Source organism: Diadema antillarum, unplaced genomic scaffold, assembly GCF_040938485.1.
Source record: "Diadema antillarum isolate AM-2024a unplaced genomic scaffold, OU_Dant_1.0 seq00001558_RagTag, whole genome shotgun sequence".
In the NCBI taxonomy this organism is placed as follows: domain Eukaryota; kingdom Metazoa; phylum Echinodermata; class Echinoidea; order Diadematoida; family Diadematidae; genus Diadema; species Diadema antillarum.
The window spans coordinates 193,154-206,491 of record NW_027272284.1 but is presented as its reverse complement, the minus strand read 5'-3'; the positions used below and the strand labels follow the sequence as shown (position 1 = coordinate 206,491).

Below are 13,338 nucleotides of genomic sequence, written 5' to 3'. Positions count from 1 at the left end.
GATGCAATTCAATTATCAACCAGGTTTAACTAAGGAGGTACAGCGTTCCCTTGTTTTGTGTGTGTTGCAAGCTAAATAGAGTGATGCGACGCACTAACGCTAGACACCTTCCGTGACGATCTGCCTCTTGCTGCAGGAACTACGTACTATGTGTGAATGTTTTTCCATTCCAAGGAGAGCTACCACAATCACTGCGCTTCTATTCAACTCGGAAAGTATTTAGTTCACTGGATGAGTTCGTGACAGATCAACCGTTCACTTAAAGGCATTATTTACCATTTGTAGATGAAAAAAAAAAAGCCAGCTTTAGTCCTTCAAAATAGTTCTTAAATGTGAGTTACAGATATAGAAAGATTAGAGTCACTCAGGCGTAATGTGAAGAATTATCAATGGAGATAAATGCATGTTGTTTCCCAGTGAAAGCAGCGCCTCTCCGAAGGACATACATTTCTGGTCCAGACAAACTGCTGATATACTACACATTTCTTGATTTCGGTTTGGTTTAAGTCGTCAAATTTAGACAGTAGGTAGAGGAAAGATTACTCCCCCAGAAAAGATAAACTTTAGAACTTTGAGACAGTAAACCCATATAACTAGTTTGGTCCATTACAGAGATAATCTGTGACATTGTGGGCTTTGAGCCGAGTGGTCACATTCAAACATTTAATTTTATTCTTTTTTTAAGAAAAAAGGAAGAACTGAATGTGACTACAGTATGGGTGTTGCCAATCATAGATATGTGATGGTATGAAATTATATAAGTATAATTTTATGGAAATATATGTATATATATTATATATTATATATTATACTTTATGTTACAATCACATTTTCACTGTTTCCATAGGAGTAAGATTTCATATGCGAAATTTATCGCACATTCGCAAGTATCGTTCTCCTATAACAGTTTACTGAATGCTTGGTTCATCGTCCCCTGCCAATATACCCTTCGAGTTCCCCGTACTCATCATTCATGGGACAACAGGGCTTTCACCCAGTCTGATTCTTCTCTCCTTTAAAGGGGAAGGCTAGTAACTGATCAGTGGGAATCATTGGGAATGCTGGGGGATGATTGTTCCAGTTCTTGTGGGATTCATTTGAGAGTGGATTATATATCTATTGTTGTGTGAAAATTATTTGCTTCAGAATGGTCTCATATTCAGGTAATGTGCAGTTTAATGTTTCCAGGCTAGCATGCCTGCACAGTGACGGGGCATTAAAGTGCACATTACTTGAATATGAGACCGTTCTGAAGCAAATGATTTTCACACAACAATAGATATATAATGTACTCTTTAATGAATCCCACAAGAATTGAAACAATCATCCCCCAGCATTCCCACTGATCAGTTACTAGCCATCCCCTTTAACTCATTGCCTTTGAAACTGAGAATGGAGACCTCATTTCCTCTTTTCAAGAAAGAACTCAAAACCTCGTGCCTGTAACTTCATGCATGTGTTTTCTTTCAATCGTAGTTCTTTCCAAATAAAGTAATGTAGAAAAGAGTTGTCATATTCATGCGCTGGGGTGTCACTGTGTAAGAAAAACGAATTATTCATTTATATACTATATCTATATGGCTTGCTTAAAGCAAACCTTCAGTTTTATAGAATGTTCCTAAACTAATCATTGTTTTGTTTTGCTTTGTTTTGTTTTTCAAAGCGCAGTCTTTTCCGCCGTGGTGCAAAAGTATGGAGCAGTCCACCAAGTGATGGCAAACAAAGTGCTTCTTTGGTTGCATTCAAATGTGCAATAGATAGCTTCCATACAAAGCTAAGATTTTTAAGATTAACATGATTACAGTTTACTTCCATGCATATAATGCTATGTTTGAATGGTCCCAGTTTTTAATTATCATTTTTAATGTGATTTTCTACATGTATTTTCAATGCAAAAATGATTTAAGTTTATGAAATTATTTCAGTATGAATGATAACATGTTCGCATGCTTTTCATCTGTTAAAAACGAAATTAACACTTCGTACAGAGTTTGCTTCTTGTAGAGAGAGTGAGCCGTTGGTTTATTTCGTCAAAACAAGAATGGCACATCGCAACCCAGAGGCTGAATTGCATGTCATTAATGTAAATGTGCCTACCAAGCAATACAATAATTCTTCACATTAACCCTATAAAGCCCAAGCTATTTTGACCCCTTCCAGGCCCAAGGGGGGCACATTATGCCGCCCTATATAACTTCTTTATTATAATGTATGACCGTCATATTTGGCACATGGGTAGAGCAACTCATACTCTACATGACCCAACATTTGAAATTTCTGAAGGTCATCTACTGAGGGCGCTATTTACCAAAATATATCGAAATACATAGGAAATATGCTAAAATCATTTTTTTTCTTTTTATTTCTTTATCCCCAGTATGTTTCTATTTTATATCAATCATTTTCACATTTGCCATAAAGGAAAAGCAAGTCAATCTTCACTATTTGTTGTGGTTGAAATTTCTCAAGGTCAACATGTGGGGGCGCTATTCATTACAATATAAAGAAATATATGAAACCTTTGATGTATTGCTTGGAATGGGTACATATTGGTACACGTTGTATCACATTTCATATTTCCAAAATATTGAAATTTTGAGTTTGCAGATTGATGATAAATAAAAACAGATGATATTACAGGCAAAGCTTACGTGACAATAACACAAAATAAAAGGGTAGTCTTTGAAAAATGTTGTATTTTCGATTATTTTTATTATATCTATTGTTTGATGCCTATGTCATATAAAGAAAAAGGAAATAATAAGAAGAGCATTTCAAGATAATTCACAACCATAATTACTTCACATTTTGGTCCTTCAGCAAATTACAGCCAAGAAAACCCCCATTTCATCCATTAGTATACTGTTAATTTAAATTGGAACAGAAAATCATGCAAAATCTGACGATAGTTGTTAGTTTACGGTTGCCATGACAACCAGCAATATCGGACATAGCTGAATTATATATCAAAATGTCTGCAATAAGATTCTAGGAAAAGTCACCAAATTTGGTTGAAATCGAGTAAAGGGTGTTGGAGTGGCAAACGAAAATATGGTAGGGGGGCACTGTGACCCCCCCCCCCCCCCTTGGGCTTTATAGGGTCAGGGAGGTGTTACAGAGATGGAGTGGCAACTCTTCTTAAGTCATGCAAACACATGTTTGGGTTCAAGGCGTTACAATGGGATGTCTAGCATTTCACTACGCTTGAAGTCATGCTCGGCTTCGCTCTAGTTGCAAGACGAAGTTCTGAGACGAAGAACGCATTTCTTCTTTCGTTGAATTACAAGCTTTATTTCACCGTAAAATTTTAAATGAAATACTCGAATTGATTTAAAATAGTTTTAAAAAGAATTCAATATTGTAAACATATATTTCTAGTTTCTTCGTAATGCGAAAATCGAAATGAAATGAAAATTAGGCCTTCTTAAAAACCTATTTTTTTTTTCTATAATGCGCACATTTCCGCATATTAGTTTTCTATCTTTTAATCTGGTATATTTTGATCTTTCAAATAAAGTTCACCGCTAAAGCGTGTTCCAGCAAGCTTTTGAACTATTTGCTGTTAAAATTGTCAGTTTTACACTGCATTTTGAATCGCTGCTCCAATTCAAGGTACACAAATTAATTGTTGCCATCACATTGAAAGAGAGAGCGAATTGCAGTAGGGGCAAGTATTTCTAGATGTGAGAGCGCTAGTCCCGATTATTGATGCTCTCTTTTGTCATAGCACATGGGTAAGACCTGTAGTTGAACGCATAACTTCTCGGCGGTGCCGCGCATGGCTTCAAAGGGGAGCAGTAGTTGTCTCTCCTTCTCTGTAACATCTCCCTGATAGGGTTAAACATAAAGAGAACCAATATGGGCCTAATGATATTTGCTGCAAATACAATTCTAGTTCAAAATACGATTGTACATAAAAAGTCTATACATGAATAATTACAACTGAAAATCAAATCAACTGATTTGGAAATATATTATATATATATATATATATATATATTATATATACATACATTCTGTATGTATATGTGTGTATACATGTAGCTGTAATACAATAAATTACTGACATAAACAGATCGTAGCTTCAACATATCACATATACTATTATGATAATATTATGACATCATTAACTTCAAATTCACTACCAATTTGACCTGTAACCTTAACAAACTTCACAAATATTGAAACTTGAAATTTAATTAACAATTTAAGGTCTAGTTGCTGTATGTTATGAATTTAGTAATCATAACTCAAAACTGTGGATATTGTTGAGTACACTACAATACCTCGTGTACAGAGCTTTAATCGTTTTAACTTTGGACTTGTCGGACTTTTTCGTCAACCATATTCAACTTCTTAAACGGCATCCTTAGATTATATACCTGAGGTGATAGTTTGGTGGTCCTCGCTCAAATCTGTGTAAAAAAAAAAACCACACACACACACACACACACACACATACAATATTGTGCGTGTATCATAGAAAATTCATCAATATTTTAATATTTGACCTTGTTGGACTTCACCCAAATTTAAACTTTACGGACATCTTTGAATTTTGTGCATAATTATGTTGTCGCCTGAATTTAATAATTATAACTGAAATCTCTGGAAAATCATTTAAAATTTACTATAATACCGTAAGTGCAGTATTGTGGCACAGTTCTTACTTATGAATATGTTGCTGATTTTACAGTATCATGTGTGTGTTTTTTTCCTTGTGTTACGTATACCATGTATTAAATATTTTGTTTGTACGGCCTCACGGACTCACTGAAGAACAGCCTTTGTCTGACGTGAGTGACCGTGTCGAAATGAAATAAACTCAAACTAAAACAATTATTCGGTTAACATTATGTGTTCTCAGAATGTGTTTGAGTATGTGTGTGTGGGTGGGGGTCAATAGTTCCCCCCCCCCCCACACACACACACAAACACACCTTCAAAGGGAAGAATCTCTAGACAGAACTTTCGGAAAGTTATATGTTGTGTTGTTATTCTATTTTTCAGTTGTTTTCCAAGATTTTTTCTTCTAAGAGACAATAGTGTGTGTGTGTGTGTGCGTGTGTGTGTGTGTATGTGTGTGTGAGTCGATGGCGTATACTAGGCCTATAACTTACTCTAGTGTGTGAGTATATACTTCCGCGGCGGCCGCAGCCTCTATCGATGATAGTGTAATGTCCAGATTATGACCAAATTTCATGCCGAGAGTTTGTTAGGGTCGATGCCAGTCGCTTCGCAGCTGACGTTCCAGAGTTGCTTGGCGAGCGCCATGTCCTTGGCCAACTTAGACTCCTTGCCCAGCTGACAGTTTGCGAAATATCCACCGCTATGTTGTGTGACCGATTCGTCAATGGCACAGTAGATTGTTGTTTGGGCTCCGTCCTTCTCACTCAGTAGAAACAACCTGACAGCAATACGACAAATATTACATATATTTTACTCTTGCTATGGTTGAAGTATGACACAATGAAACAAAAATAATATGCGAATTTCATTGCAAACAAAACGGAGTAAAGACAAAGCAAATGCGAGATTCTACAGTCAGTGATTTCAGTCGAAAAATGACATAACCGATCATTAGAGTACTGGAATGGGAGTCTATTTACCATAGTATCATTCATTCTTTAAAAAGGTTAGTTCTGACTGCCTAGAGTAATTATTTACGATTATTGTTTGCAGATTACTTTTTTTTCTGTTTTAGAAGTGACTATGTCATTCAGCTACACATACCTACTCCATTCTCTGATGTTGACATTTTTTTTTTTAGTTTTGAAGGCACAACAGAATCAGAGTTTGTTACTTTGATAACACGAATAGATTGAATAACGATGAAACTTTTAATTAGAATATTAAAATAAAGCCAATACAACTCATCACGAGGTATAAAAGAAAACATATTTACACAAAGAACGCAAATTTACCCCTCAAAACATCTTACTAATCAACAGACAGATTTAAGCATCGCATCAATGAGACCACTTAATACTCTTTTAACGTTATTGCTATTGTTGTCAGAATCAGAAATAGTAAATTGACAATTATAGCAGCAGCCAAATTATAGAAGCACTGAGGAATACTGTTGTCTGCATTATTGGACTTTCGGAATGGAAATGACGCAGATAGCTGCAGCACTTAATGTGGTCACAACAAAACGAAATTAATCACACTGAATCTAATCAAGACTGACTTCACCCAAACAATGTGATTATAATCACAACTACAAAGTGATATTATCATATTTTTCTTTCTTTCTTTGGACGGGGTGGGGGTGGGGGTGGTAAATCCTTTCCCTTCCCAACTCATGAAAATATAAGATTCAAATTAAGAACTTACCACAACAACGGCGTGAAGAGATAATACCGAATTTTCTTCCCCACTGTAGTCAATGTTGACTTCAAGATATTCGTAAAGATAGTTCCCGGATGTAGCGAGTAGGCTGTCACATTGGTGCCCGCTAGGCGGCGCGCTAACTCTTTAGTGAAATGCACGTTGGCCAGTTTGCTTCTGGCGTAACGATAGCGGACACTGATACCTGTAGCGGGATAAGACGACCGGAAAACTATTCTTCAGCAGTGACACAGTTGTAATGGTATAAATACTAAATTTGAATGTTCAAGGGAAGAAATTCTGGTCTGGGATTGGTCGTATTGCAATCATGTGATCATGACCGTGACTAATGCAGCAAGGATGGAAATCGGTAAATTACTTGCAGTGACGTCACATCAAGTAATGTAATTCCAGAACTTATCTGTTCGCCAACGGGGCTGGAATGATGTGCATTTACGTGGTCATATATTGGGTCCTTTTTTCTCCGAAAAAAAAAAGAGAAAGAATAACTCTCTCCGGAATTCCAAGTGGTAAAGATAATAGGCATCACACTACACAAACCGAAGGTGACCAACGTACAACACGTACGTCAATCACGAAAACACCAGCACAGCTCGTAGTGGCGTCCGGACAAGTTATGGAGATAAAATAAAATATATGAACCTGATCAGAAGTAGTTGTAGTAAACGTAAAGGTATAAAAATGTATTAAAAATCACAAATATTTGCCGTGGATGGACTTGTTGGTTGATTTCACTCTTTCTCCATATTATGAAAACAATACAAGATTCATCCCTCATGGAAGGTTTTTGTCAGTACGTATGTTTGTCTGAGAGATTGTAAACTGGTTAGCAGGCCGATATAACTACCATTAAAATTGTCAAGCGTACAAAATCAGAACAATCGTTGCCTCGTACCTTCAGCTGACTTATTGCTGTAGTCTACCATCGCTGGGTCAGAAATGAATACGTGAGCGAGTGAAGATACGCTGATGATCCGACTGGGGGCGCTCTTCTTTAGCAGGTCAATCAGTGCCATGGTGAGAACGAAGTGACCCACGTGGTTGGTTGTCATGACAATATCAAAGCCCTCCGACTGCACGCTGTTCCTATCCCCACCAATTCCTGTGTAAAGGTTCAATGTTCGATTCCAGACGTGCTTGTTAATGCGAATCCGTTTGCTGTTTTTTCCCCTACTCTCTTTCTCCGTTAGCTTGCATATTAGACAGTCACCTTTATTAGCATTTTGATGCCGAGAATGTGCATTAATATTTCTCAAAATAGTTCATGAGATGACGACTTATGTTTTATCAAATCATTCACTCTAAAATTTTAGAATTGCAAAACCAGTTAAGTAAATGTGTCATTTCCTTTGAGGGCTATTACATAACGGAATGTCGGGCATTGAGGTGTATTGTTATAAGTCCAAGAGATATTCGACGTATTCAGTTGGGTAATAGGTTACGTCAAAATAAATGTTGCTAGAATAGCAAATCAAGACTATATCAGTCACCCGCATTGTTGATGAGGATATCGAGACGATCCTCCTCCTTCAAGATCTGATCAGCGAAAGCTCGAACCGACTTGAGGTCAGACGTGTCCACCTGTTTGAAGACCACATTGTCGCTTCCTGATCTCTGGCGGACCTCTGCCAGAGCTGCTTGGGCTTTGGTCGGGTTGCGACAAGCCATGATAACCCGCGCCCCTCGGCTGGCTAGGTCCACGGCTGTCTCGCGTCCGATGCCAGCATTGGCGCCTGGTAGGAAAAGACACCAACAGACTTAAGAATCACTGTACATAAGATTAAACACCATGGTAACCTGATCGCTTGGTCGAGGCAATCACCATCCATCAAAAACATTTCGCTTCAATATGCTGGCAGGATTCTACAATGGTTAGGAAAATCTCAGCGCGGCAGGTTTACGTGTTTATAGAAAAAGTACCTTAATATGCCTTAGAAACTTTGACATTGTATATGCCATTATTATGTATCAAACTGTAAGCCTTCCAGGCGAATTACTTGCAGAAGGGTGAGGCGGGTCCATTTCGTGAAGAACGATGAGACGAGAAGCTGGAATCTGAAAAAGATTGTAATCAACTTCATCAAGCGGAGAGAGCGCGCGGGCCATTTTGTAAGAATTTGTGCCCAACATGAACGATGACATAACTGAATTGTTGAAGATGACCATATCATTTTGATTTTAGTCAATATAGTACGGGTACAGGCGTCAGAAATATTGGCTTGAATTGTGAACTGGCACTACATTCCACCCGACTTTAAGGGCAGCAACTTAAAGGGAGGGTAATAAATAGGCCTACCCATTAGCCGACATCACTTCCCGGCTTTCCTGATACCATAGAAGATCACTTTTGTCACCATTGATGGTACTACATTTTATGTGTCTTGCTTGATTTGCACTGCTCTTACACAAGGATATTTTTAGGTTATTGTGAAAACATTAGGACAGGTCTCATTTGTGTAGACCAAATCTTACAGTCTATGAACAAAACGCAAAGTTTAGATAAACAAGACAATAGCATCTGTTATGCAGATTGGGTGGACTCAGTAAACTTTCAATCCAAAGATCCCCGACGCCCATCTGGTTCCTTGATTCTCTTCCCTCAGCAGTCGATACCAAATCACAAGGATTAATTCATCTCAGCTCAGTTCTTGTAGACTGTGTAAATGCGATTGTGTAATTATGAAATGATATCAGTTAAAGACACAAATTAATTGCGCCCACTGTGGCGTCAAGCTTTCAAGAGGGCGTTTGCATGTAAGAACGATAGAACTTTACCGTAACCTGTGCATACTATTGTTTGTTCTTTTCAGACGAACAAATGCATGACGTAACAGGATTATTCAAGCATCCGTATTCCTCAAGGCGAGAAGTGTATCACCCAACACACCCAGTTTGTGTGGATTTGTGGTGATCGTATGGGACAATTCGTGAAGCTGAATATGAAGCTACAGCAATTACGAACATTTTGTTCTACGACAAATTTCTGGGTGTGGATTACGGGGTTGTGCTTTAAATATAGCGGTTCAGAGAGACAAAATCAAGGACTCTGTGGCTGAACACTACCCGTACTTCTGTCTATCAATGTCTATCTATACGGTCTTAATAATAACAATGGTGATGTTATACTATAATAAACATACCACGCCAGGTTATAGGCCTACTTGGAAATTATTTGTAGACTTTGTAGTTGTCTCTCAAAATCTCCGACTCTACAATATCAATTCTAGCCTAGGACATTGATCAGTGTAATGATATATTTTTCAGTTTTGATTTGATTCTCCTTCGTATGTGAATTTGTGTCCCCTTACATGAATTTTATGTTGATTGAAAATGTACATGTATTTTTACATGGTATTTGCGTAAAATAGCACTTCCTCCAATCCTATTATACATCTCTAGAATTGGAAAAAATCTCATTAGTCTGAAACGAAAGTGAAAAGAGAAATCATTCTCTTCTTATTAACTCTTGCCTAAACTGTCCCGGAAGTGGCGCCCATGTATTTCACTACCCTTCGTGCAGTGTTAACCCTGTTGCAGAAGTTCGATATGTCTCTAGTTACCTGTAATGATGACAGTTTTGCCATCGAGACGAACTTTGCTCCTAACACGCCTGGTCCCTCGAAAGAACCAAACCCAGTACGCCCCGTACGAAGCGACGAGAAATCCAGCAATACGAACCGATAACGGAGCGACAAGCAACCAGTTCGTGCCTTGATGAACCAACTCTGAGCAGTAAGAAAGTGTGTCTCTGGCAAGATCCATTATGAGATGCGATCCGACTATCAACCAGGTTTAATGTTGATATTACGCTCTATGTTCTCTTCCTTGATGTGTTGCAAGCTGAGTAAAGTCAGGGAGGTGACCTCCCTGGCAGGTCGATGTAATGAATGTCAGACTACCAACTTCACAGGGACTGCTGTTTCTACAGTGCACGAATAGTCCTCTATTCAAAAAGGCTATCATACTCAACGTACTGTGTGCTGTTAGCAAGTCGGTGTACATGTGCTCAGTAGTCCTTTTGTATCCGTGCGTACTCAACTGTTTCACTCAAAACAATTCAACACTGGCCAGCCAGGTGTGCAGTATACTTCCGCTAATAATTTTTTGACTTGTTTAATTTTTGAACTTTAGTCTATACAGAGGATTTGGCGTAATTGTTGCACGGATCGATCAAAATTATGTTGCGGGTTGGGAAACGGGAACTAGTACGGACAATAATTCACGTAATTGTTTCAGTACTGGATATAAGGCTAAGACAAAGACAACTTCTGCGATTGCACTTGATCATGAAACAAAGTCGGATTTACCCTGCAGCCTTTCTCGTTTATAAATTGACAACACAATGGCACACAAATAACGACCGCATGAACCTAGTTGTAGATCGTGTGGATAATAATACTACACTCTTAAAACATCCGAGTCAGAACTGACCCGGAACTTGGTTCATTGGGGTCATACACCGTTCCGGGTCAGAAATGACAAGGAATGGGGTCAGATATGACCCATTCAGAGTCATGAATTGGGTCAGGGTGACCCCATTCGGGGTCTTCATGACCAAATTCCAAGTCATTTTTTACCCGGAACGGTGTGTGACCCCAACGGACCCAGTTCCGGGTCAGTTCTGACTCGGAATTTTTTAGAGTGTATAATCATTTCATATCCTTTGATATTCCCAGTAGGAAAGGAAGAAGAATAGGTAATTTGGGAATTCGGATCCGAATAAAAGCATGTGATGGCATGAATATAGTCGACTCCCATTATAACGAAGTCGTCTGGACCGCCATTTCTTTTTTTCGCTATGTAGTACCAAAATTTTGTTAAAAATAGAGTATTATTATAATAGACGATAATTTTGAAACCCAAATTTGCATTTTGTTGTAACCGGAATTTGGTTATAATCGTGTTCGTCAAAACGAGGGTGCTCTCTCTAGAAGCTCTCTCTCAACCTCACCCAAGTCGATCTCACACTACAGTCAAGTCAAGAAAAATAACGCCCAGAATGAATATAAATACATGTTAATATTTCTATTAATTGTGTATATAGGTAAGTCAAAACTCACGATTCCCGCAAGCCAAAAAATACTCCGATCTCTTTAGATTAGAGTTAGACTGTAATATGCAAACACACCCTTTAATAATGTCGAAATAGATCACACTGTATCTACCACTGATCACTGCGTTATGGCGTCTTTTTTTCTCCCCCACGAAAATCATATACCATGTTCGTTCCGCCGACCTTGACAAATAATGGAGATACAGTGTATCTATAGTATGAATGCGTGAGTGTGTATGTGTGTGTGTTCACCAGACTGCTATGTCGTATGTTCACGATGATTTACCATTGAATGTGGAATCTTATCCCTCGATCTTGTCTGCGAAAGATCCGTTTTCTCTTCCTCTGACTCTCTCTCTCTCTCTCTCTTGTCCACTCTCAACCTCATGGACAGCAACGACAGTAAGTGAATGAAAGCTAAAAGTGTATAGCAAGAAATTATCTAATTCACACAAAATCATGACTGATTCGAAATAAGTTGAATCTTTATGTAACCTAAAACAGTGACAATAATAGCAAATCACACGCTTACTTGAGAGAGAGATCAGTCTCAAGGTGTGTACGGTGATTTTGGGATTAATATACAGGCAGGAAGCTGGGAAGAGAAAAAGAAAGGGGAGGGAGTAGGAGAGAGAGAGAGAGAGAGAGAGAGAAGGCGGAGGTTCGGTTGAAAGAAGTTTCCCGTTATAAAAATATATATATATATATTTTTAAACAAAAAAGAAAAACATGTTAAGATTCGAGTCACCACAAATTTGTCATCGTGAAGTTACTTAAAACGTATCAGTAAATTTGTGCTTAACGCATGTCATGACCGGTTTTAGTGTTGCCAACATTGTTCATTGCATTTTGAGGAATGTGGTTGGGTATTTTTTTCTGTTACTCTCCGTGTTCGATCTGCACTTTATGAACATCAAGTAAAAAAAAGAAGGAACTATATAGGATTTGAAATCGATTTGAACTCGCGTCACCCACTGCGTACCGAGTAGTACCACCGAGCCGAAGCCAGCTCACTCCTCCCTTGGTCTCATTATGGCCCTATGGGTCTCATTCATAATTCATTAGTTTCTAGTCAGACGAGTTATATTAAAACAATGAATGTTTTGCAAATTTTTAATTTGATTTTTACGTCTTTGCGGAGTGTAGTTACAAATATTTTCCTTTTTTTTCAAAATCGTTAACTTGAATGTGACAAAGATTAGAAAAAAGCATAGTCCGAGATTGGTGCACGCCATCTCAGCTGCCCGAAAAACAAAAACAACAACCAGCTGAATAGGTCGAAATATTGGAAAGTTCAGGCAAAGTTGATTCCTGTTGCTGCTACAGTATTAAGCTATTAATCAAATAATACACTGACAAACAGAGCCGTCATCACACATTTTTATTTTCTTGAGGTGACTTGTACAGGACCTGATAATGCAAATAAGAAAAGAGGTGTATATTAGATAATGTGTGTCACATACATAGTGAACAACACATCGAATGCACGCAAGAAGAGGCAATGGAAGTTAAAAACTCCGTTTCTATCTCAAAGGCGATCTAAAAAGCAACAACTAAATTTCATCTGGTATGAAATTACCTGCCTGATTATTCAAGTGATGTGCAATACCAGTAAAAAAAAATTAGACCCACTGATTCTAATCTTTTGAATGTTGAAAGTATAGTCAATGTAATGCAATTTTTTTTTTTTTGACAAACTCGATGAGCTGGGGCCATGTTCCTAGTCAAGGCGTGCTTATGAAGATAGTCCCATGCCCTTCCAATGTTTCATATAAAAGGGTCTAATGTATTTTTGAAGCCAATTGGAAATGTTCCCTATTGTACAGTTTACCTTCAATCATGTCAATTTGACACTATTCTGTATTTTTTCTCCCCATACTTTTTAATCATATCGTACCCAACTATGTGTATTAATGCGTTAGAACAATTTGTGT

The 13,338-nt window shown here is 38.0% G+C and overlaps 1 protein-coding gene across 1 annotated transcript; it reads right to left on the bottom strand.

Moving 5' to 3' along the window:
• Positions 1–5,199: 5,199 nt before the first annotated feature.
• On the bottom strand, positions 5,200–13,245 carry LOC139710738 (retinol dehydrogenase 12-like). The gene is made up of 6 exons (XM_071622655.1): positions 13,236–13,245; positions 9,912–10,130; positions 7,842–8,084; positions 7,247–7,453; positions 6,337–6,535; positions 5,200–5,407 (listed from the first exon to the last, which is right to left on the bottom strand). Exons 1-6 carry the CDS (start codon positions 13,243–13,245, stop codon positions 5,200–5,202), a joined length of 1,086 nt encoding a protein of 361 aa, XP_071478756.1.
• Positions 13,246–13,338: the final 93 nt, after the last annotated feature.

Bases quoted from the DNA above. Each gene is read 5' to 3' on its own strand.
- LOC139710738 (XM_071622655.1), bottom strand. The intron at 8,085-9,911 runs GTAACTAGAGAC...TTTTCCTACCAG, and splicing joins CAAAACTGTCATCATTACAG to GCGCCAATGCTGGCATCGGA. The intron at 5,408-6,336 runs GTAAGTTCTTAA...TATTGCTGTCAG, and splicing joins CTCTTCACGCCGTTGTTGTG to GTTGTTTCTACTGAGTGAGA.